A 26,816-nucleotide genomic window follows, 5' to 3' on the forward strand; every position below is an offset into this window, starting at 1 on the left:
ATGTTCTGATACTAATTTTAAGTTATGTGTTTGGCTATGGATGTCTCTCACCTCAATCTGAAGCTACAAGCTCACAATATTTATTCATTTATACTTAAAGGTGATATATCACTATTACGATTTCCCAGTACACTATATGATATTAAACTACAGTAACCAAATAATAAAACAGACAAAAATACTTCCATTATAGACAGATGGGGGCCTCTTTCCAATTGCCTGCAGGTTAAACCTAATGTATATTAATCTACTACTAGTCTGGTGCCCCACAGCAAGATGAACAAATAGTGGCATCCACCTGTGGGTCTGTATTCATATGACCATTGTGGCACCTTTCCTGAATGTACAAAATGTCACAGCTAAACGTGGGCGTGTATGCAATGGACACATGTAATCAAATGTATAAGAATGTGTGCTGAAGAGATCAATATTTGCACTGGCTTTCCTTTGAAGCTCATGGAACTCCAGACAGCTGTTTCTGGGAAAGGGAATGTAGCTGAACCCCGTTCCTACTTTTTGACTCGGTTTCCCCACCTTTCAGAGCAAGAACTTGGCCTCAGTGGAAGAGTGAAAAATTCAGGCAGACCAGCTCTAGCTGGTGGGCGCTGATCTCCTTTCGCTTCTTTTTAAGACGGCATTCTCCTGCCCGCCAACGCGTCTGATTTTTTTTTTAAAGCGATTAGCATGCAGAAAGCGAGCGAGCAGCTCCTCCTCCGACCAAGATGCTCCTTGAACCGTCCGATTTGGGGAAGCGGGGGAGGGGAAAGCAAGCAGCTCTGGAAAGCAGGCCGTTTCTAAGTTACGCTTTGGCACAACCCACACCATTCTGCTTCTCTGGATCGGAAGCCTGATCGCTCGCAATAGGTGGGGAGGGCGGGGGTGACAGAAACCGCGATTGTCCGGTGAAACGAGAGAGAACGAGAGAGACGGGGGGGTGGGGCGAGAGAGAGAGCTCTTCGCTGCAGCCGTAGGGGGCGCGGAAGGGGCTGCTTTGGACCGAAGCCTGGCTGTCCCCGGCTGTCTTCCGCGGCGCTGTCCGTGGTGCTGAAAAGAACCAGCCTCTTGGCGAGCCCAGCCGCCCCCAACAGCAGCAGCAGCGGTGCCTTGGCCAAGGCGCGCCGAGCTCGCGCGCGCGTCCAGGCCTACGCGGGGAGGGGGCGTACGGAGAGGGGGGGGTATAAGGAGGCTCTCTCTCCGGCGGCGCACGCGCACGCCGCCTCTTCCCTTCGCTCGCTTTGCCTGGCTGTGCGCGAGTGTGCGGTGTGTGCGCGCGTGTGAGTGTGTGAGTGCGTGTGTGTGAGGGCGAGAGAGGCAGAGCTGGGCGAATGCGTGTGCTCGCCGGCGAAGGAGCTGGATGTACCGAGGCGACGGCAGCGCAAGAGCAGCGTTGAAAACGGCATCCCAAGCGCCTCTTTCCTTCCCCGGGCTGGCCTCGGGAGCACTGCAGCAGCGGGCCAAGGCTGCTTCTCTATCCACCCCCTTCCTCCTCTTCCTCTTCCTCTTCCTCCTCCTCTTCTTCTTCTCCCGCTGAGGGCTCATTTCCAGCTCGGGTCCTTCATCTGCTCGCCCAAGATGCAGAGGATCTAATTTGCTGAGCGACAAACGGGCAAGGGAGGAGAAGGCAGCGGCGGCTGCAGCAAAGGAATATTCTGTGGCTTTGTGGATGCTCTACTTTTCATGGCAATGCAAAAGATCCGGCAGATTGCTCTCTTCCTGGCTCCTTTGGTTTGGGGACTCATCTGGGGGGTCTACTCCAACGGCATACAAATAGGTGAGTGGCCCCGTCAGAGAGGATCCCATATATATATAGTTAGATGAGATTCTGGCACACGGTCACCACTCAGGTCCAATTGCCGTATTCATGGCATGCACCCTTAAATCCAGCCTTTTCTTGCTGGAGTGGATGCTTGCCAAAAAAAGGGAAAGTGCCTTCATTTTAGATCAACTCCTGTGCCCCCCCCCTTCTTAAATCCAAAGGTTACCCATCTTCTCGAATCCCATCCCACTAGAAGCAACTCCTTTCCCCAAGCCAGTTCATGGCTTAAAACTAAACACTTCACTGGTGACATTTGGGAAGGTGCAATCCACATCCCACTGAAATCAGGATGGGGAAGCCAAAACCTCCTACCTTTCATTGCTCTGAATGGATCTGGATTGCACCCTTCATGTGAGGAAGGCAGCACACCATGTGCTTTCCAGATATTGCCCCCCTTCCCCTGCCAGCTCAGTTTGGGTATCCGGACCCTGAAGGGGAGAGAGATGGCTGAGATTTTAGGATATAGATCATCCCTAAGGTCAGTGAAACTGGCAATCTGAGGCAAGTCCCATGGCAAATAAACGAAGGTCTCTTTCTCTTTGTGAGTCTGGCAGCGCTACTGCCAAGCCTGCAGCACTGATGTCCTCTCTGTGTGTCTCTCTTGTTCTGTCTTTATGTGTGTTTGTCATCCTACAGGGGGGCTCTTCCCCAGGGGAGCTGATCAGGAATACAGTGCATTTCGGGTAGGGATGGTTCAATTTTCCACTTCAGAGTTCCGACTGTCGCCCCACATCGACAATCTGGAGGTGGCCAACAGCTTCGCTGTCACCAACGCTTGTGAGTCATGAATGTTCAGTTCATTCAAATCCTCCCCTCCCCTCCCCAGAAACCCTTTGCTCCTGTGTTGGTGGAGTTAGGGCAGCAGGTGCTCTTGTGCATTAAGCAAGTGTGTGTGTGAGTGGGGTGGGAATCATGACTTTGGCATTCAGCCGCCCCAGAGAGCCTGGGAGGGCTCGTGGGGCAGGGCGTGAGGCGATTAAACTATGGAGAATGCACCCATCCATCCAGCTAAATTTCCCTCTGGAACATGGTGCACCATTGCCTGCTCAGGGTAGTCCTGCTCTACTCCTGTCCTGCCACTTGACCCCCTTCGGACCAGATCGTACCATCTGCTTTGCATTTTGGCTAGAGACTTCCAAGGATCTCTCTCTTGTGCTTTCAATGTATTACATAAGGTTGGCTGCAGTCATGACTGATTGTGGTGTAGGCAGGACCCCACCCTGCTCCATAATGGAAGCCCCCATGGGCCCTGCCTATGTGGGGTGTGCTCTTATTTACCTCTGCATGCATTGTGACGGAATATCATGTCAACCCTTTCTGCATGGGTATTTGCTTTGTGAAGGCGGGTCTTTCTTCCCTGAAGAAATGCTTTAGAGATGCAGGGAGAGAATGTGGGGACAAGAGCTTGCAGGACAGCGGCATTTGGGGCTTTCTTCCTGCCTTTTCCTGCAGGTTCAGGGGCACCGGCTGTTTAATCCTGTCCACTGCTAGACATAGTGTATATTTTCACCTTCCCACAGCAGAGTATACTGGGAAGATGAATATTCAGCACACCATCTTTCCATAATAGGGGGAAAGACATTTGTCACCAGGTTCCCCTGCCTACTCTTCTAAAAGCAGTGTCCAGAAGCAGCCTGTTATCTCACTGGGCAGAGTTGCTACACATATGCAGGAGGAGAAGGAGTGGGCAAATTGGGAGGGGTGGCAAGATAGCATCCTTGTGCATGGTTGCACATGGCACGGGACCATATATCCCAAGCCTGTTCACTGCCTTGTAAAGGCTGCCTCAGTAATTCAGAAGTCCACATTCTGGCATATGCCTTATGCTTAAAAAAAAAGAGATAGATTCTTGAGGGATGTTTCAACCCCCAAGGCCTCTCTTGGTTTAGGAAAGGGTGCATAGCAAGAGGATGATTGGGGAAGCAGCAAAAAAGCTGCAAGTGGATTGTTGATTCTGAACAGCAATAGCTGCAAGAGCTACCGATCAGCCATTTTCCTTTTTGCAATTCTCCATATTAGAATTACTCTGCCCCATCCCTTTCTCAATAAATCACAGCACTCTCAGGAACATTTCCTTGATTTGGGGGGAGGAAAGCAACTGAAAAGTGAGCACAGAATGAGTCCTGTATTTGGGGGTAGAAATGGCTCTTGCCTGTGTGATAAGCCTGCTACAGGGAACATTGCTTTTCTGGAACAGCAGCCTCCTATGACATAGATTCAGATGAATTTTTAGTATATACAGTATGCACATGTGACCATCCTTCCGTCTCTCACTTGGCATCATCTTGATATTTCTCTTTTGTAAGGCTCAGAGGGTTTTCTAGAAGGCTTCAGTAATAGGCACAATGTAGCTATTGCAAGGGTCAAGTAGCAAAAATAATACCACGATAAAATCAAATCTGAAAATGCTCTGTTTTTCATGAAGTTCCTCAGCTGGAATGTACATCTCCTTAGGGGATATATTTGATGGAACAAAGAACAGTTGTCCCTGGCACTACCAAAATGACAGCTATGAAATTATTTCATTTTTTGTTTAAATCATCCAGGTAATGGGAGGGTTCCTTGATTAGATTTTTGTTCAGTTCAGTAGAGTCTTCTATGATGCTACCCCTTTGCTATACTGGAGGTAAAAACAGTAACTGAATGGGGCTTAGTTAACATTAAGGTCTGAATCGTTGCTCCCATGCAATGCAATGTAACTGCAAGAGAAATGTAATTCTGTCAGTTTGCGCTCGTATTGAATTAAGAACAAACAGATACCTCGCAACACACGACTGTAAGAATAAAGGTACAATATCTTAAAAATTGAAAGCTGAGCAGGGGAGGAGGAGACTGAATTAAGTGATAGCCTGAGCAGAAAAATCGCTGCCAGCTAAGATGATTAGAATTGCAATTTGCCATACTGTCTTTAAAAGAATGTGTTCCGTTCTGTCCCCAGTTGATACAGGCATTTTCTAAGAGGGCGATGCCAAGGGTTTTAAAGCCAAGAACTTGAAGAAGGGGGAGAACAAGAACAGGGATGTGGCCACATGACCCCAAAGCACACCCCACACATTCAAAAGCTTAGGGAGTTGATTGCCAAATGCAGCTTCCTGCAATGAAAATGAACATTCCTAAAGGAGATCTGTGTTATAGCAGGGGCAACCATTGCTCCTGTGGCATTGTAGAAATGAACTATTCTGTTGTGGCATAAGCTTTTGCAAGCAACATCCCTTTTTACCCTATTCATTAACTTTCACCTGATGAAGCAGGCTGCTGCCTTGGAAAGCTTATAGAAGAGTCAAATGGGTAGTTTTTAAGGGCTCTTGGTTGATCGTGTAGAGAGAGACTTCAAGAGGACAGCTGCACAGATGGAACAGGGAACAGGTTTGGCAACTGACATTTTGCTTCATTTTGCCTGAACAACAACGGTTACATGGAAGGCTGTTTAAAATGTCGAATTGATCTGGGGAGAATCCTATTGATTCTGCTAACTGCTGTTAACTGTAGCATCCAAGGCTGGTTTCAGAACCTGTGTTCTGAAGCATAACGCTTGAGTATGTGGACATGATTCAAAGGAGAGAAGACTTTGGAATGCATGTAGAGTGCATTTTCCTCACTCCCCATACTTCTCTTGTTAAGGATGAGGCCTTTCAAGGCAGACGAAGGGATTTCTAGGAAGGAATTACCACTCCTGTCTTTTTTCCTAGAAATAGAGTGCTGCTATTGAGATCTGAATAATCCATGTCACTCAGATAATAAGGGGACATTGGTCTGCAATATTAGGAAACAGAAAACTAGTGCAAACCACTTTTTTTAAAAAAGAAATATTTACGAAAACAGAGAAAGGATATGTTATGGGGAGGAAGCACAGCTGTCACTTCATATGATGGTGTGTGTTTTTAAAGGGGTGGGGAGCCAGTGATTCTCCAGAAGTTGTTGGTCTCCAGCTCCCATCAGGTCCACCCAGCATCAACAATGATCATGGGTAGAATCATAGAACTGTAGTGTTGGAAGTACCATGAGGGTTATCTAGTCCAACCTCCTGCAATGCAGGAATCTTTTGCCCAACGTGGGGCTCAAACTCATGACCTTGAGATTAAGAGTCTCATGCTCTACCAGCTGAGCTATCCCAGCTGCCAGCAACAACACCTGGAAGCCCCACCTTTGTTTTAAAATCTGAATTTGGTGGACAGTTTAGAGAAAAGGCACTTGTAAATATAGTCAAGCATGTTTTATAAAACGAACCATTGGCCTAATCCAGTAATCTGTTATTTATTTATTTTTTTGCAGCACCATCAATGTACATGATGCTTTAGCCAGGTCCCTTCCCCAATAGGCTCCCAATCTGAAGTTTGACAACGAGGAAAAGAGAGGGCAAAGAGGAAAGGGAGGTGGGGAAATGTTAGACTGATAATTAAATCAGTGTGGTCAATGGAGTTACAAATACTTAAGACTTCATTGCAGTTGCCACTGGATGTTCAGTTTAGGAAAGAACCTCAAACGAAAGATGGTTTCGAGGAAGGAAGTAAAAAGGTTTGGCAGCCATTTAGGTATTCTGGGATACGAGACAGCAAGGGAATAAGTGGCCAACAGTGGTAATGTTTGAGGTCATAGGCAGAGATATATTGGGAAAGATGGATGGGGAGACAGTTTGGGAAAAGGTTATGGAGCCCTTTAAAGGTTAGGCATTTGTGATGGCATTGGGAAGGGATTGGAAGTCAGTGTCGGAATCTGAGATGTGGTGCAGCAGTCATGATGCAAATACAGAGCCTTCAAGACATTCCTTCTTTACTTCAATGGAGGAACCACCCTCACACACAAAAGGAAAGAGGTACACTGACTTGCAATGCGGTACACTATATTTTTCAAGAAATTGAATTTCAAAAAATCCCTCAGCACTGTTAATTAGATTGTGAGATCATTTATTAATGGGAAAGCTTCCTCTGTTATATTTCATCTTGGCATTCTTGGTTTAGATTCTGCATTTTCAGAATACTGTTTTTGTATTTATATGTTCACCAACCTAATGCTGCTTGGCCTGCAATCTGCAAACTAAGTACACTAGCCTGGGTTGGTTCTAGAGCAGCAGGTTCCTGATTTGCTCCTTGGCCTACAAGTGGTTTCCTCACCTGCTCCTGGAACATTTTGGTGGCAATTGACTGATAACTAATCTGAATATTCTAAATCAAATAATACAATACAATACAATACAATAATATAATATAATATAATTGCCAGTGCCATGTCATATTTAGAGTAGGAAAACTTGGGTTGAAATTTATTACATTTTAATATTAATAACCTGATGTTAATATCATATTTAGTATGTCTAGTGGTGACACCTGACTGAAGACCCGTTCACCATTTATGGAACTTTTATTTCCTGTCATGTTAACCCTCAGATACTAGCTATCCCTGCTACAAACACACACATTATAAATTTTGTTGGAATGAGTAATCAAGTATTTGTCCATGAGTTAGTGATTTCCTTCAGTCTTTCTAAAAGCCAGTTGGCTAACTTGGGATTTGGAGCAAGTCCCGTTGAATTCAACTAGAATTCAAGTAGAATTACATAGTTAAAGAGATGCTATCAGCAATAAAATGCTGGTGTATGGTTCCCAGAAACAGGTGAAATCATTGGCTCAGATATTTGTCTCAATATCTTAACCAGAGCTTTTACAGTAGCACCCTAGGACTAGGAGGGGCCTCCAGGTAACAACGACTAACAGACGCTTTAGGACTAGTGTTACTTTTTGACTGGAGTAAAAGCAGATCAGAGGATAGAATTCCAACCATGTGCTGCAGCAGATCAGGTGCAGGGAACTCTCCAAATGTTACTGAATTACAATTCCCATCAGCCCCTGGAAGTGTGGCCAATGGCAAGGGATGATGGGAGTTGCAGTTCAGCAATATCTGGAGGGTCAAGTGTTCCTCATGCCTATAGTAGATAATTAAGTGCCCTTACTTAAAATGGTTTCAGATTATTTCTTGGTTAGTACTATCAGTAACAAACAAACAAATATGTAAATAGGAACCAGTCTAAGATTGCAGTCAAAGCTTTTCTAAAACTGACTCCCTCCTAAAAAGGCATTCTCTTAGGTCTAGTTCGCAAATGTATGCCGCTTGATGACTCTAGACTTGATTATGCACCCTTCTAATCATATGAACTGATGCTAGTGAAAAGCAAGGCATCTGCGATGACACCTGGTGGCATGTACGCATGCAAGTCATTACTAGATGGCCCAGTCCTCATAAACATGTACATGGAAACCACCCTTGAGTCTCTGGTGAAAAGGATTCTAAGATAGCTTTGAATGAATAGGTTGTGCTAATGATATTTCTTCAAAGCCAGACTTCAGTTAAGACTGCACTTCTAAGCATGCTTACTAGGAAGCAGGTTCCACTGAACTAAGTGGGACTTACTTTTCAATAAGCACATTTAGGGTTGGACTACAAGGCTTGCAATAGCATCTTGGGCCTTTTCCGGGTCATTTTCTCATCCTTTGAAATCTTTTCCTCATGTTTGAAGACAGAGCTTTATTAGCAGGTGGTTGCCTCAGCTAGCTTTTATAAAAGAGCCTACAGGAAATTCTGTGTGTGTGTTGCCCGTCAACAAAACAGAATATATAAAAGTAGTTAAAACTACTTAAAATGCTTCCGAATTTTGGTTATGATTAAGAACTAAGTTTAAAAAGGAGAAGTCAAAGATCTCATGAAAAGATAGACTCTGAGGAAAGTAGATTTGGCACCATGAAGATATTATGGGACTTGGGTGGCTGGAAAGCCTTAGAGAGGCTGCTTAGAGTTAGTACCTGACAATGTTTGGTAACCGACATGCAGTGATTCTTAGGCATTTCACTGTATGTGACACCTACAAGCTGGCTTGAGTTCATATTTAATGTTTATGTCTTCCCAATTATCTCCCTGTCCTATGGAAACATCCATGATTACAAGTGCCATTACTAAAACTTGCCCCCCAAAGATAATAATAATATAATAATAGTAATTTATTATTTATACCCCGCCCATCTGGCTGGGTTTCCTCAGCCACTATGGGCGGCTTCCAACAAAATATTAGAAATATAATAAAACATCAGACATTAAAAACCTCCCTAAACAGGGCTGCCTTCAGATGTCTTCTAAAAGTCAGATAGTTGTTTATTTCCTGGGCGCCACTACTGAGAAGGCAACCTCACTTTTTACGGTCAGAAGGGCCTCAGCACTGGACCTCAGGGCTGAACAAAGGGGGTGGAGATGCTCCTTCAGGTATACTAGGCCGAGGCCGTTTAGGGCTTTAAAGGTCAGCACCAACACTTTGAATTGTGCTTGGAAACGTACTTTCTAAAATTATCTAAGATGAAAGTGGTAATGTTATTACCCTATTTAGGGACAGAAATAATGTACTTGACAAAGGCTTCATATTAAGACAGTGCTACCTTTTTACAAGGGACCTGTGTACTTTAGAGACATCAGTTCTATACATACAACAATACAGACTACAATACCCATCTAGCTCAGATGGACTTCGGACCTGCTTCAATCGGAAGAGCACATTCACAAGACTGCAGGCAAATGAGGCGTCCAGCAGATGGCAGAGTGCTCCTAGTGATAGGAAGGTAGCTCTAATTTAGTTACTCAGTCTTTTCTCTATCAGCAAGTGAGAGCTAGGACGTGACAGTACAAACCTGTAGGCAAAAATGTTTGCTTACTGTACATGGTATGCGTGGAATACACACGCTCAGGCATGTGTCGAGAGATTATGTATTTGCAATGTGCTTTAAAGTGGGATTAAGGAATCGGCCTAAAACGACATGAAAAATGTAAGAACAATAATCAGAATCAACGTATGTAGGGGTCAGTAAATAATAAGCCATAGACCTTGTGCTCTCCATGTTCTCTTTGCCCTGATATCTGCCCTTTATGAACATTTTGCATCTGTTCACAAAGCGATGGGGGGAAATCACGCAGAAGAGCTAAGTTTTGCAGTGGGGAGAACTGGTTCATGAAATGTGCACATACCATTTCTGGTTAGCTCAGCTACCTAACTATGTTTGGTAGTTAACATGCAAAGCATAGGAGCAAACTCCTAGGGGCCATGGGGGCTTTGGCCCCCACAATAAAATATTTGAGGGAGCCAGGCCGCCACAAAGTTGATGGCCATTCCCACTGAAGTGGTGTATGTGCACTGCGTCATATGATCAATTATGCAGGGCAGGGCTTACCTGGGCTCCCATAATATTTTATTCAAGTTGGCACCCCTGATGCAAAGTGATTGAGGTATTTATGCAGTACTGACTATATTGAGTTGGTCTTTTATGACTGCCTAAACAATTAGGTAAAGGTAAAGGGACCCCTGACTGTTAAATCCAGTCGTGGATGACTCGGGGGTTGCAGCACTCATCTCGCTCTATAGGCCAGCATTTGTCCTCAGACAGCTTCCGGGTCATATGGCCAGCATGAGTAAGCCACTTCTGGCGAACCAGAGCAACACACGGAAACGCCATTTACCTTTCCACCAGAGGGGTACCTATTTATTTGATGTGCTTTCGAACTGTTAGGTTGGCAGGAGCAGGGACCAAGCAATGGGAACTCACTCAGTTGCGGGGATTTGAACCGCCGACCTTCTGATCGGCAAGCCCTAGGCTCTGTGGTTTAACCCACAGTGCCACCCGCGTCCCTGCCTAAACAATTAAGAGTTGCCCAAAGCATTAAACTATACTTTAAAAAGATATACATGTGAGCAGAAACTTTTCATTATTAAAAAGTCAGGGTTTAGCTTACCACTGATGAAATGGGCAAGGATTGATGGGAGAATTTGCACACTGATGCATGGCATAAGCCAATAGCTACACAGTTTTCTTGAACGGGATTGTTCACTTCAATAAAATGAGGCTTTTCATCCTTGCTTCTCAAATGTGAGCACGCAAACCACCTCCTGTGCATTCCACATTGGGCCAAAAGATTCCTGCATCGCAGGGGATTGGACTAGATGACCCCTGTGGTCCCTTTCAACTCTACAATGCTACATTTCTATGATTCCTTGTGTGGCATAGACCTGTAGTGGTTCACGACTACGTTTGGCCTCACTACTAAGCTTGCAACTTCAGGCTATCACTTTTGTAACTCTTTCACAGCTGTTCCCCTCACAGCTGTCTCACTCTGCTCCTCTCTCTCCACAGTTTTCCTTTTCTCCCACTTTCAATTAGTATTCGGCTCCGTGTCTTTGCTGGGACAAAGGTTACTCTCCCTCTCTGCTCCTTATCTCTCATTTGCTGCTGTGTGCTTGCCAGCCACTCTTTCCTCCCTGTCTTCCTCTCTGCGCATTTTTGCTGCTGCTATCACTCTATCTCACGCCCACCTGCCATCTTGCAGTGTGTCACTTCTGGCCCCCTGCAATCATATAAACGAGAAAGAAAATATGTCTCCCCCTCTTTAGATTTTTTCTCTCTAGGCAAAGTAATGCAGATTTGATTGATGAATTAATCGACTTAATCATGACTAACAAACTATGGCTGCATTCGCATGGCAGGTTATTTTATTTCCCCCGATGTTTCCCTGACTGTTATAATTTCCACATTATAATTTGAGCTTTCACAGGACATAAAAGCCACTTGTGGAACTGTATGGGAATACAGCAGAAGTTTAGCATGCATTTCTTTGTTATTTGCTTCCAGAAAAAAACCCGCTTGCAAATAATCAGCCTTAAACTTGTATTAAATAGAAATGAGCACAATACTTGCACTGTATTCCACTGTATTTCTGGAAGTGGCTTTTACATTCTGTGAAGGCTCAAATATGATGCAGAAATTAATACGAAAGTGCAATAATTTGCTGTGTGAATGCAGCCCATGGCTGCAATACTAATCCCATTTATAAGGGGGTGAGTCCCATTTTATTCAATGGGGGTCACTTCTGAGTAGACCTGATAAGGATTGTGCTGTTAACATTTCTTTAGCTGAGTTACAGCCCTTATTATAATTAATTCTGAAGCATAGGGTGATATCCAACGTTTCATAGCACACCCACTGAAATCCATGGACATAAGTGACTTAAATTCGAAAATCTATTCTATCACAAGTAGGCTATTGTCCACAATTTCTTATATTCTACCAGGAACAGAATGTCCATTGAATGTGCATTGCATTTTCCTGATATTCTATAAAATCCCAAATGGCATACCAGTTATTGCATGGGGATAGATATTTTTTCCAGTGTGTGCATATCATTCCTGTCCCTGTGGAGGATTTCCCTACATTGTGCAATAACAGTGTTATAAAAGTAAATGGTTATTTTTCCTATGGTAGTTTCAGTGTGGAAGTGATATATGTGAGATCCTACAAGTCAGAATGTGTTAGTGTGAGAAAAGGTTGAGCATTACAATTTTAAATCAAAGCTTACAGCTCTGAAGGGATCTTTGCACTGTGACATTCTGACTAAGGGAACACTGATTCATTCATTCCAGAGCCATTGGGTACATTCCAGCAGGAATCCCATTCACATTTATGGGAGATGCTCAGAAGCACCTATGTTATCATGAGAGGTGGGCAGGAGAGTTCATCATGGATTGCATCCTTTATATTCATTCAAAGTCTGTGAGTTGAATCCAGGTTGGGTTAGTAATCCTTTAAGTTCCAATTGGAAGCAATGCGCTTAAAGTGAGTTGTGACCAACTTCTCCTGCTGATTTCAGTGAGATTAAAGCTGCAAACCAATACACACTTCATCTTTTTAAACTCAGAAGAGTTAGAAGTATAGGACTGCACTGTTAAGCACAGCTAAATTCGGTGCTAATCCTGTGCACAGTTTCCTGGGAATAGGCTCCATTGAACACAGCTGGACAGAGAAAACATATATAGGCTTCAGAGTACAGGTCTGGCTCCAACCCAATAGCTGGGTAAGGTCAAGGAGAAAGGAAATCATTTTTATTCTAGAATACAAGGCAACAGACTGTATTGTTAAGGTTCAGTAGTAGCAGTTTACATATTTTCAGACAAAATATGAATGGCTTCTTTGAAAAATGGCTCAAAAGTAAATGTTTATTGGCAGCAGTAAATACTGAACGTTTCTTTACTTTTTCAATAAAAATATATATGAAGCCATGGAGGGGAATTATTGACTGATGTATGCAGACTGATTTATTTAGAAAAGGGATTTATTTAAAACCCTTGAATCCCACCTTTCCAAAGCTCAAGGCTGCTTACCTAAAGCACATTACAGCATCATTTATTTAAGCAATCTCTGTTTCCTTTTGTGCTGCTTTTCCAGCTGGGCAGCTGGGGGTAAAAATCAGTGGAACCAAATGGGTATTTATTTATTTTTCACTCCACTCTCCAGCCCAAAAGGCTCCCAAAGTGGCCTACGATGATAAATAAAAAGACAGTTATGAAAGTAGTTCTGCATAACAGCATTGGCAATATGCCAATGGAAGCATTTCTTCTACTGTAAATAGCAGATGTGGAGTGCCCCAATTCATATCAGGACCATGGAAGGGTTAAGGGATTAAAGTTCTCCTTCCCAGCTATGATCCCATTCCAGCTTGCCATTCCACACTGGCTATTTATTTTTTATTTAATAAGCATTAAACATGTGAGCAACATCAGGTCTAGCCTAGCCCTTATTCAGCTACCCCTTTAGCTACTAAAATTCACTGGGCATTGCCCCCAGACTGTGAGCCTTCAGATTTTTTCTCTATGCAACATATTGCCTTTCTCCAGCCTATTGCCACCTTTTAGCCTTCAAAACCCTTTCCCTATGCAACCTGTTGGTTTGTCAAGCTCACATGTGATGGTGAGTATTTGAGTAATGGAGGATGGGGATGCTGCAGTGATCTGGCCAAATACTGAAGATGAGATCCTGGTTTTGTATAGCAATTTGCTTGCTGTGATTAACTCCCCGAGGGTTTGAGTACTGGATAAAGAGGGTCTTCATGCAAGACTGAAAGCCGGTCATAATTGAGACAAGAGACCATATACTGGCAAGAACAGTATTATCATCACTGGTCATGAGCCAATAGCTTTGATGCACATGAGGAGCGCCAGGGGTGCTTTATTATTGTTGTCTGTGATCAGGGCAGTATCTGGCACCAAATCATGACCCGCATGGGCAAACACCATTTGCTTCCAATGCTCAAATGTACTTGGTGAATAGCTAGACAGTGTGCATTTTTAGCCTCTTTTTTCCAGCTGTCTCTAATACCTCTTTGACATTTTGTGTGGTATTAAAATACAGTTAATTAGATACAAGTGACTTATCTTCCAGGAAGAAAAGTTGTGGGTGTTTCCCAACCCCTATTTAAAGGCACCATCAATTGCACACCTTTGATTTAGTTTAAAACTGGGACCATGGAAACATATTTAATTACTGGGTAAATTCTGCTGTTACATTAACCTTGCAAGTCAGATGTAATTAAAAAATAAATTCTGCGCTGCATGAAATAATGCTGATTGCTTATATTACTTATAAAGATGTGTTGGTTTAAATCCATTAAAGATTTGCCATACCCATCACATACCAAATTGGAGACACCCCCACCATGCCCTGTCTACCCAGGCCGCTTCAGCCTGCTGTGCCTCCCCTTGTCCTCTGCCTAACCTTCGCTGGCTTATTGCTGCTGTCACCATGAAGCCAACATCTCCTCTGCCAGGCCCACCATGGCTTCTGCCATACTTCCATAAGCCAGTGCCATGCTTCCGGAAGTGCATTTCCAGAAGTGCAGCCCAGCTTCCTGAAGTACATCAGGGCCCACAGTGGGCCTCAGCTTGCCTCAGTGGAGGCCTCACAGTGGCAGTGGGAGCAGCAGCAGATGAAGTGGGACATCCAGGATTGACATCAGAAGCCAGGGTGGCTTTTGTCAATCTGGGATGTCTCACTCAATGCCGGATGATTGGCAGATATGCCAGCAGAGTTGATGGGGGAGGTAGGGACCCGAGTTCTGGATCAGCTTTTCCATTTGCTGTGTCATTTGCTGCAGTGGCCAGAACAGCACTGTAATGTTGTCTTCAATAAAGCAGTGTTTCATCAGCAGCCATTCACATCTATGGACAAAGAGATGCACCTGGGGGTGGAATATCTGGGTGGGACTACTTCTGCTTCTTACTCTAGTGACTGAAGAAAAGCTCAAGTTTTAGTCTTTCTGGGCTAAATTTATTGATTTAGTGCCATAGAACTAAATAGGATTCATTGTGAACTAAGTCACTCTGAGCTGCATTGTCCTTCCCTTCCTTTCCTGCATCCTATTCTTGGTGTGATCCTGGAGGGTAATAGAATGTTGGGTTCCAAGTTTATTTGGTGCTTTTTTAAGATTAAACTTGAGATTTAAAATGTTCAGGGATAAATTCTGCATTTTCAGGAAATTGATGTCAGTGATTTGATTTATTCCAACTTGGCCGAGGGAGCCGGCGTTTGTCCGCAGACAGCTTCCGGGTCATGTGGCCAGCATGACTAAGCTGCTTCTGGTGAACCAGAGCAGGGCATGGAAACGCCGTTTACCTTCCCGCTGGAGTGGTACCTATTTATTTACTTGCACTTTGATGTGCTTTCGAACTGCTAGGTGGGCAGGAGCAGGAACCGAGCAATGGAAGCTCATCCCGTCACAGGGATTCAAACCGACGACCTTCTGATCAACAAGCCCTAGGCTCTGTGTTTTGATTTATTCCAACTTTATTTCATGTACTTTCGTTTAAATCACAGTAATCAAATTTGTGGGTGTGTCTTGCCTATATAACCCAATTGTGTGGTCCCAGGATGCACCCTGATGAACAGATGACGAGGTTCATATGCAACAGAACCCAGAACTGCACTAGCTGGCTGTGTGTTGCGCAGGAGAGCTGCCGAGCCCTTCATATTTTTCTTGGAATTCCACTTGGTCATGAGATGGAAATCTGTACCAAGCATTTAGAATGGACATTCATTAGAGTGACATGCCTGGGGTCCTCTGAAATGGATCTGGAATCTTAGAATTTTAGAGCTAGCTGGAAGAAAATTTTGAGGTTACCTCAACCTGCTCAATGCAGGAATCTACAGTAGAACCTTCTCCCGAATCTGGTAACTGGCACAGAATCCATAGAACTCCCTGCTTTCTCAGCAGTTCACCTGCTATTAAGACATATTTCGGTATGGACTTTGCTGTCCTCATTGCTTAGCACCTGCCTCTAAGGGTCTGTTCATATTTTGCCCCATCACAACTGCTGATATACTGTGATGCCTTATTCCTTAAAGGTCCCATGGTTGCTGCATCTTTAAATTTCATGGAAGTGATATGGTGATGGCCAGTTTTTATTACATTACAACCTTTCATACCTGATCCAATTTCAATTACATAATGCTACATTTGGTTTAATAGGACATTGCGTTTCCCCTCAGCAATGCTAGCCCACATTGCGTTTCCCCTCAGCAATGCTAGCCCACATTTCTATTTATAGATGTTTCATACTGTACCCAGGTGCTTACTGAATGATTTTTTTAATGGTAGGGGGGAAGGATCCTACCCCCAAATAAATTAATTACTCAAGTTTATGACATGTGAAAATATTTTACTGCAACATTGTAAAACCCGATTATGTCAGTATGGTGTTATTTTCTACTGATGCTCTGCAGTTTGCTGAATGGTCTTTTAAAGGTCTACATCCATTTCAGATGAGAATTTTCTCTTATAGCTTTGAACTGCGTTTCCCCTCTATTGATTGTCTCAATTAAACATTGCATTTGAAGAAACCTTGTTATTCCATTAGGAAACTGGAATAAATCAGTTATTTATTCCAATGTAAGTTTCGTTTATTTACGTGAAATCAGTCCTAGTGATCTTACATGTAGCCGTGTCTCATTCTTATAATCATGGCTCTAGTGAAAAATGACCTGCAGGACCATTAGATGATATTGACAAGTTGGTACATTTGCAGAGGAGAACAACCAAGATATTCAAGGGTCTAGAAACCAAGCCTTATGAGGAATGGTTGAAGGAGTTGGGTATGTTTAGCCTGGAAAAGAGGAGGCTGAGAGGAGATATGATAGCCATCCTCAAATATCTAATGGGCTATCACATGGAAGATGAAGGAAGCTTGTTTTCTCCTGCTCCAGAGGGTAGGACCTGAACCAATGGTTTCAAGTTGAAAGAAAGATGATTCCAACTAAATATCAGGAATAATTTTCTGATGGTAAGAGCTATTCAACAGTGGAATGGACTCCCTTAGGAGGTTGTATATTCTCCTTCCTTGGAAGTTTTTAAGCAGAGGTTTGACGGCCATTTGTCATGGATGCTTTAGTTGAGATTCCTGAATTGCAGAGAGTTGTACTAGATGACCATTGGTGTCCAAGTCTTCAATTCTATGATTCTATGAAATGATTCTATGAAATTCCACACTATTAGTGCATTTTCTGTAATGCTTAAACTATTTGCAATTCTGATATCTTAGTTGCAAATGTGCTTCTTAACATTTCTTGATTTGTTTTAGTACGGCTGTGGTTTATTTAAATCATGCAGTATTCAGAAAGGCTGGTGTCAGGAAGCTTTTGCACAGCTCGGCTAGTATTTTTAAAGGAAATAACAGACTGAAATTTCCAATCTATGTGATAAGAGAGATGGGGAGGAATATAAAGTCAGGGGTTTTATCCCCTCTTCAAAATTAGCTCCTAAATACTCCTAATTTAAGTGTTTCCAGGGTTATTCTTATCTTTGCTTTGCAGATTTCTATCCCTTAACTTTTCCTCCCCACAAGTGTGAGCCTTTGCCTGACGCAGAGATGTCCATCTCCATGAGAGATGCTTGAAAGAAATTATCTTTGACTATGCTAATTCTCTTACAGCAATCTGTGGTTCCAAGTTATTTTATTGCCACTCAATTAGCATTTGCATTTATTTCTCCTGAACTCTACAGAAACGGCTCATATGAGAGCAGGTTTCTTTCAGAACAATGGTTAGTGTAATCAAGAAAATGGCTTCTTTGCTGTCAAGCAAGAATCTGATGCCCGAGAGCTTAGAGATTTGTATAGATTGATTTCTATCAGACAATTCATTGCCAGTAGAGTTACTGCAGATTTAACTAGCTCATGAGTGGTATGAGTAATATCCTTCAAACAGTACTTCAATTTGCTGCGGTTGTGTCAAATCACTTCCTGAAGTGTACGGTGCTTGTAGCCCTTCTGATAGCTTTGTTCTTTCAAAACCACGAGCCCTGGGCTTCCCCCTGTTCTGAAAACTGAAGCTTCCATTTAGATTGCATCCAAGACACCCATGTCACTGTACAATAGTATTTGATTGTTAAGAATAGATTCAATGTTTTTGTCCCTATCAACAGAATATTGGGTAGGCTGTCTTAAACTGTGTGGACATTTCATTCATTTATCTGTTTCGGGTGTGGAGAACCCCTGGGCAGGGGATCCACTGGCCAGGGGATCCAAGTTGGCCTCTGAGGCCATTTTCCACAAGCCATATCCATACCCATTAGGTGATGCCAAAGGAGCAGGATTTAACACCCCATCTTATCAGCTGATGTGCTGCAGAGGGTTAAATCTTTCTCAGTTTGGCAGAATCTAGAAACGAGCTTCTAGGGGGACTTGTTTTACACTTGTTTTTGTTAAGCAGCCTGAGTGCACATATAGTGTTGTTTCAAAGCTGAAAGCTATTTGAAAAACAGTTTGCATTTTGGCACGAGGACCAGCTGTTTTTTGCCTCAGCTGGGTAAATGTGATACTTTGCATTTGGCCCCATTAGACAACATCAGCATAGATATCCAACAACTATCCTAAGGAGAATTCCTTGCATGCCAGCCAAGAAGGGCACTAGGATCTGTCTAACTGAACTGGGAAAGAGTCTAGATCAATATGAACGTTCTTTCACTGTGTGTTGTGAAAGAGGAACTGATGTTATACATCGCAAAGGAAGGTCAAACAAAAACCTGGGATTATTATTTTTTTATTACAGTGTGTGGGAGAGAAAACATTAACCCTGAGATCCTTTAAAATGCACAGCTGGGCAATATACTGTACTTTCATTAGGCCCATGCGTCACCTTCATGTGTGCCTCCCTGGAGAGAACATTCCATAAGTGGTGCACAATCACTGAAAGGGCCCATTTCATGCTGCCAGACATCCCATGGAAGTGGCACATGAAGAAGACCCTCAAATGATTATTGCTGGTTAAAATTATTTCCCTTTAATTTTGTCCATTTATCCTAATCAACAATGAGAATTTAAGGAGAAATGCAAGGTATCTCCATGAATGTTCATTCTCCATGCATTGATAACAGGAGATTAAATTTCAGCAATAGCATAGGTGCTGGCTCTTTAGGGCCAAAGCACTTTTGACCCTTGATTATTTTTTCTAGGGGCCTGGGCCCCCTCAATGTTCAGAAGATATTCTGCTCTGCCTACTGGCTACTTGCAATGTCAGGATGTTGTGCAACGTCAGTACGTTGTATCGGACCCCCTCAATCATCCTGAGAAGCTGGTGCCTCTAAGCGCTAGCATTCCTTATTGCCACTCTGTATCCTGGCTTATATCCAGATTGTTTTCAAGATGAGGTACTGAATTTGGCATCATGCTTGCCTCCAGAAGATGCTACGGCTGTAACCATATGCTTGGGAGTAAGTTCCATTGGACTCATGCATAGACATGTACAGAATTATGACACAAGAGTGGAATAAGATATAACAGATGATCTGAAAAATGAAGTCCTCGTGTATAATTCTGTTCAGTTCCCCCATCATGTCTAATGAAACTCCATGAGTGCTGTGATGTTATGCTGTGAACACCCCAATCTACATCATTGGCTGTCATTGACAATGATGAAGAAACTCATGAGTGTAATGACATCATGTCACATGTTTCAGTAGACATTATGGAGAAGAGGCAGCAAACTAGACATGTTCATACATTGGGCAGCAGCCCTGTGACATCAGAAATGGCAGGTTTAACCCTGGGAAATATATATCAAAGCTTAAAATATCTTTATCCCCCTCCCTTCAAAGTTTGTGTGGAATTTGACTTTGGGACACAAGGTCGACACAAGAATCTCATTGATGAATGAGACACCATGTCCCTGTCAAACAAAGCAGTACTATGTTGAATGTTTTCTTAGAGATCCCAACCAGAAGAAAATAAAACCCTGCATTTAGATATTGTACATCCATCAAGTTAAAATGCATGAGGCCCAGAGTTGCCAGATTTACTTAGAGATGGGTTCCTTTCAGAAACCTGGCCCCCAAATATTAATGGCATGTGAACCCAGCTTGCCCTCAGTTTTCACTCATTTTTGTGATTGTTGTGATTCTTTAAAATAAAACCTTGTGTGCTTGCAAAAAAGAAAAGAATGGATGAAGTGACTGGCCTCAGTTTTTGCCTATCCAGATAAAAATCCAGACCCTGCTGTCAGGAGTAGCGCCTGTAGTAGGGTAGAGCCATGGAGCCACTCTCCTAAGAGCTGCATTGTTGTAGCTTCCTTAGATGGTGTGGATTGAGTCAGCAACAAGATTGGACTGTGAGGTCACATTGGCAGGAGTGCCCAATTGGCTCTGCTATTGTGCCTGTGCATCCCCAGCCACACACCTTACAGGTAAGTAGCCACACCACTGTCAAGAGAATGGCTCTGTGGCACTGTCCTACCATGATGACTGCCCTTGCCCACATCACCACTCCCTTTTTCTTTTCTTTTTTGTAAATAACCTGCCATTTTGATGGGGTGACAGCCTCTGCCTCCCTCTTCCAAGCACTTAAAACTTTGCTCAAGCAGAACCCCGGGAGTAAGCAGCATTTGAAAACTGAGATCTCGAGGGCTGCCAGCTCCATAGTATGAGCTCAGGGATGTCAGAGAACTGCATTTACCAGAGCTTCTTGTGGTTTTGAGCGTCGTGAGGGAGGCAGGCATTCAGTGACCTTGTTGCTCTCTGGTAAGTTTACAGGAAGGAAAGGAGGCAGCACTAGCTAGCAGGCTGACAGAGGTGAGGGTGGGGAGCGTGAACCCTTAATATGAGGTAAATTGAGTCCACGCACAAAAGGCCAGGGTCCAAATTGACTGAAGCTATTTAAACTGGACCTCGCCCTTCAAGCTCCCCTGACTTCATTCCCACCATCTGTCTGTCATTCAGTAGGAACTGACAAAATATTGTTTGATGCTTCAAAATGCACAGCGTGCCTTTTGATAAGCAAAAGAACTATGGAGGATTCATTGTGGCATGTAGCGCTGGGCAAAATCAAATTGCTGAGAGTTTATATAAGTTTATCCCTTTGGCCGTTCTGCTGATTACACATTGCCCTTCAGCAGTCTCTTGCTATTACTCTCTGCGGAGTATAATTGCAATTCCCTTTTGCCCTTGACCGAGTGACCAAGGCATTGCCCTCCTGTGCCTTCTGTGCCTTATGAAATGCGTAAGGTGGTTTCCTCTTTCTCCAGGGCAGGCAACAGCAGCTGTAATTGTGCTAGCAGGTAGCATATATGAAAGAGGATGAAGATTAATAAGAACAGCTGGCTTGGCCCACACAAAATGATAATAAAGCATGTTGGGCATGATCCAGCTAATGCTAAGTACTTTTGAGTTCAGTTCTGAGTACAGTGGGGGAGATATTCATGGATGATTTCATCTCTTCCACTGAAATCCATGTAATTTAAAAGTGCTTATCCATGGCTGGCACAGGCTCATTATGAGTAGGGTGTCAATGTAGGGGAAGAATAATTGGTGTTTTTACAAGGCACCTGCATTTATTTATTTATAAATATACATAAATTTGAATAGGACTGTCAAAAATTATTTAAAAGGATCATATGGCAAATGTATAAAAAGTGAGATAAGCTGAACTGATGTTAAGCAAAAACTGCCAACAGAATAACAATAAGAAGTTGACTGATTTTAGGGTGCATTTCTATACTGACATATAGAAAACTTCACTGAAAATGGGATTGAGTTCTGAGTAGACATGTTAACTGTAACACCTTTTAACTGTTTCATTGTTTCATGTCAAGGCTATTCTTTTATTTCTATTATTTCTATTTCTATTATTTCTATTATTTATGTATTTATCTAATTTAATTTCTATACTGCCCTTCATCTGAGGATCACAGGGTGGTTTACAATATAAAAAAATGAAAACATATAACCTAGTAACAAACAAAGCAATAACCCACATTATCTTCTATATTTTCTGTTTCAGAGAAACAAGACAAACCAAATGGCTTAAAAATTAACAAGTGTGATCATAACCCATACAGCTGGCCCCATACAGATGGGCCGGCTATAGCTATGCTCTAGTGCAAGTTTACTCAGAAATAAGTTGTATTTAGCTTGATGAGACTTACTCCCAAGTAAACATGCTGAGGATTGCAATCCATTGTGCATGGTGAAAATTAACTTCTGAATAAATAGGCATTGTGCTCTTAATTGATTACTCTCCTAAGCAAGCTGATTAAAGCTTGCAATCTGAATTTTTACAGTAAATACAGGAGGCCAAAAACTAGTTACCTAGCAACACAAAATAGGTGACATTATCTCTTTACACTGGCTAAGTGTTCTTCTCAGGCAGTAGATGGAAGCCATTTATTGTTAGCAAATGAAATAAAAGGCTGTAGCCCTTGAGGTGTTTGTGTGTTGGCCCCCAGTGAGTGACAGACCTGCTCGAAAAAGAATGTCTGTATTGGGAAAATAACAAATCTCCCACCTGCTGTCATTCACTTGGCTAATTTAAATTCCCAGAGGAGCCAGACATCCTAGTTACTGACAACTTTGGGGAAAGATGACACCTTTTTAAAATAATAATAATAATAATTGTATGATTCACCTTTGAAAGAGGTTTCCTTTTAACTTGGTTGTAATTATAGCCTAATAAGAAATAATACATGTCGAGCTTCCCACTTCAAAGGAAGTTATTTAAGGGATCTGTATCAAAGCAAAGCTGCTTCTTCAAGATGTATTCATCTGAGGTTGTCGAATTTTAGAATAAGGAGCATTCCTAGGCAAGAAGTAACTGTATGAGCCTCCTCAAGCACATTGAAGGAGAGTTCACAGGTGTAGATTTGTTGCACAATGAAAGCAGTATCAAGTTGAGGTATTTAAGCAGGGACTAGATGGCCATCTTATGGTGCGTGCTGGAGATGTGGCCACTAGGGTCCCTGCCAACTTCATAATAATATGAGGTTAAACTAGGGATGGGGAAGAAATTCAATTTTGTTTGTATTCTAATGAGAAACTAATTAATTCACACTTCTCAAACCAATACGAGAACTGAAGTACAGGTATTCTTCAAAATTCACCATCATCCAAATTTTGTGTTGCAATTATCCAGCCAGCCAAACAATAGGTACAAAAATGCATAATTTTGTGGGAAATGTGCCTAGAAAGGCATAAACAATTGAAATACAAACCGTGCATTATATCCGAGAGTACTGTTTGCTAAAAATGTATATATTAGTTGAAAATGATGTACAAAGCTGCATTAAGATGCTGACAAATTTTCATGAGGATTTGTTATAAAAAATTAATAATAATCAGAAATTGATATGGAACTGTGGAAAAAGGAGAAATGTAGTGAATCAAAATTTGTTCATCCCCAGTTGAATCCAGTGCAATCATTCTGCTATCTGCCTCTTCTCTCCCGGTGCACCTCGGTTCAGATCTGTCCCAGAGGCTTGGGAGAAACCGTAAACCAGATTTTTTTGAGAGTAGAGGGAGGAGAGGAACAGGAATGTCTGCTCTGTATGTGGGCATTGTTCCAGCCACAAAATGATTTCATTGGATGTAACTAAATCTATGCCATTCTCCAGCTACAGCTTGCGCTCCTTAGGGATGCTTGCTGAGTGTGTGGTTAAATCTCGCCCCATTACCTATTTCCTGTAGTCTGGAGGTAGGAAGTCTCATGCCCAGCGGCTGAATGTGGCTCTTGTGGTCTCGTCACCTGGCCCTTGTACTCTTCCTAAGCCAGGCATAGGCAAACTCGACCCTCCAGATGTTTTGGGACTACAACTCCCATGATCCCTAGCTAACAGGACCAGTGGTCAGGGATGATGGGAATTGTAGTCCCAAAACATCTGGAGGGCCGAGTTTGCCTATGCCTGACCTAAGCCATAACCCCACTCTCCTCTGTGAATGATTTGGAATGTGTCCTTTAATGCCTATTGCTTGCCGTGTGTGTGTGTGTGTGTAGAAGCCTTTGTTGTGTGTGGCTGGAATGTAGTGTCCTATGCATAAAGAAGATTCACCTTCATAACTCAGTTTTGACTCTAGCGCCACCCACCCACTGGCATGTGCCTACCAGGGTGTTGCTCTGAAGGGAATATGGCCTTCTACCTGAAGAAGGCTCATTGCTTCTTCTATGATTCTCTCAAGGTCCTGGGAGGAATAAAACTGGATACAGCAGTGATCAAGATGCCTAGGATAGGATACAAGACCTTGGGTAATTCATGTGGTGCAACAAAATGGGAAGAAGAGTTCACCTGTTCCATAGAGCTGAGTATGAATTTGATAGAGAGATGTTAACCACCTTGTGTTTGGACTACAGAGTGGACTGTAAAATTGTAAAAATAATGGCAGTTCAAGTTAAACCCAGTGCTCTGCCTCTTCATTTACATAAAAATGTCCCTTTCATTCTACTGTAAAAATTAAGCTTTAGTCAAAATACTCTTCTAGTACTATTTTTCATTCTATCATACTGTATCTAAAATTAAATTTGAAATGCAATGGCTTTCTGTGGGTAAGCAAATACCAATCAAGTTGCTTTTCTACTGAAAGGATGAATAATATTTTGTGTTGTACTTTGCCTAAGGTAGTTAGCATATACTTGCTAAACATTTGACTTTCATACTTGTCATTTAGATTTGTCAAGGAATGCTGACAATACTTAAATTTACATAAACAAGGTCATAGATCTCCTCAACTTGTGTTATAATGCTCACAAATTGGGAAGATGTGCTACCTTACAGCTTTCAATTTAATGAAGTTACTTGATATAACCCCACATTCACAAAAACGACTTACCGGACTCTTAGCTACTTGTATATTAGATTATTATGAACTTGTTTATTCATATATTCCAGGATCAACATCTGTGGTATAGATTTTCATACTTGATAGATTAGGTTATTTTGGTTTGGTTGTAAGTTGCCTTGGGTTGCATTGGGCAAGATAAAATGACTAACAAATTTAAGTAATTAATTATTAATTTAAAAATATGTGTCAGTAGTGTTTGGGTTAACTTGTCATATGGTGGAAGAACTCAAAGATCCTTGGTTTTGTTTCCTTGATGATGGTAGTAATAGAAAAGCATTTGCAAGCTTTTGAGAGTCATTAAGTTCAACACAAGACTGGCATTAAGAGGGAAGGGGGGACACTTGCAAGTACCCTCCCTTTTCCCATCTAATTTTCCAGTCTCAGAATCTTCAGGGCAAAGGGGGAGGAGGCACCCCCCTTCCCTTTTTAGTCCCCATCTTGCTCTGATGTTTAAGACAGGAGGTTTGCAAAGGCTTTTGCAAGGCTCTCCACCCCGGTTCCCTTTTAAGAGTGGAGCAAAAGGGATTTTGACAGACCTGCTGGCAGATGCTGATAGGCTTCTGCTCTGTGGAGCCAATGAGGTTATTATCTCAGTAATTTATTGTAGCAACAGTCCTGTAAGATAGATCAGGACAGACTATTTTGCAGAACTAGATCACAACTAGTAGTCTTTTCATACATGCATGTTCTACCCCTATAACAACAACCACTAATTTCTCACTTGCATGAATGGACGATTGCAGATCCAGCACTCCAGAAAAACCTTTCCTATCATTTGACATCAGCTCAAACTCAGTTCTTCACAATGGAGTCAATTCACACTTTCAGTTGCCAATCATCACTTTCAGTTTCTTTTTAGTATGCATTTTCTCCAGCATCCATATTTTGATATGCAATTTCCCCTAATCATTTTTGTATGCTAGTTTCATGAATACACGTGTCCTTATGCATACTTTCCAGAAATATACACATTTTTATAACACTGTTTGGTTGAAGAACTGCACTGCAAAATTCAGAGAAGTGCAAATTTCAAATGATAACTTTGTTTTGGGATAGTGTATTGTTTCAGTAAGTGTAAATGATGTAGAGACACATTAAAATTTATAAATTTCTGCTACATGCCTACAGGTGGTACATACTTATATTTGTACTAGCCCTTAGTTGGATTCTTTTATTTGGATTTTCCAGATTGGGAAACAGATGCACGGTGTGTGGAAGTCTCTGATACTTGCCCTATTTTTCATTTATCAAGCATTGCTCTTTCTCTTTGACTTTATACATCCAGAGCATAGACTTGTATGTCAAATCTCTTGTTTCTTGTTTTAGCTTCCAGCAAAAAACTCCCAAGTGTTTTGCTTGACAAGGAAGCCCCAAATCTGCCTTTGATTTTCCTTTATGTTTGATTAGTGGTAATTGTAATGAAACTAATTCTGAGAAAGAATAACTTCCTCTTTTTTTTGACAATTCAAGCAATAAATATATACAACCAAATACAGACGGGAGAGCATATTTGAGCTGAAGTTGGCTTCAAAACTCATATCCCATAGCTGTCAACTTTTCCCTTTTCTTGCGAGGAATCCTATTCGGAATACAGGAATTTCCCTTTAAAAAAGGGACATGTTGACAGCTATGTCATATCCCTTACTCCACTGGGTGAAAAATTGTGTGTGCAAATGGGTGCTGAAGATGCATGGTTCCTAGTCTGACATGGCAGCGAGATGTGTTAGCAAAGCTAAATCAGAAAGCCAGCTCTTCAGAAGAGAAGTACAAAGCTGAAATTCATACTTCCTCTCACTTCCTCTGATTCTTGAGACAGCTAATCAGTGTTATTGCAGTTTGTCTAACTCTTGCTGCTGCGTGTACCATGATTGAAGTGATCGTATTATATCTTATTCTGTGTTCAACTGAACAGTGAATATGATCATCCATGAAGTATCTGTGGTACATAATATGCTTGGTAATCTATGTTTTTGGTTTTTAAACATAAATATAGCACAATGCCCGTCTCTTTTGTTTTACCTGCTAAATTTTTATGGACACAATCCTGCCAAAG

At 42.3% G+C, this 26,816-nt stretch overlaps 1 protein-coding gene across 6 annotated transcripts in view; it reads left to right on the forward strand.

Annotated features, from left to right (window-relative positions):
• The first annotated feature begins 870 nt into the window (after window positions 1-870).
• The window catches only part of GRIA2 (glutamate ionotropic receptor AMPA type subunit 2), a 71,870-nt gene continuing 45,924 nt past the window's right edge, over window positions 871-26,816 (forward strand). For 3 of the 6 annotated variants that reach the window (XM_083519946.1, XM_083519945.1, XM_083519944.1), the window contains exons 1-2: window positions 871-1,771; window positions 2,453-2,593. In XM_083519946.1, the coding sequence (XP_083376072.1) occupies window positions 1,678-1,771; window positions 2,453-2,593 (235 nt within the window). In that variant the 5' untranslated portion in view covers window positions 871-1,677. The remainder of the gene's footprint in view (window positions 1,772-2,452; window positions 2,594-26,816) is intronic. The other 3 variants (XR_014529898.1, XM_083519943.1, XM_083519947.1) reach the window with 1 other exon arrangement.

Source organism: Podarcis liolepis (genome assembly GCF_965112155.1).
Source record: "Podarcis liolepis genome assembly, chromosome: 9".
NCBI classification, from domain to species: Eukaryota; Metazoa; Chordata; class Lepidosauria; order Squamata; family Lacertidae; genus Podarcis; species Podarcis liolepis.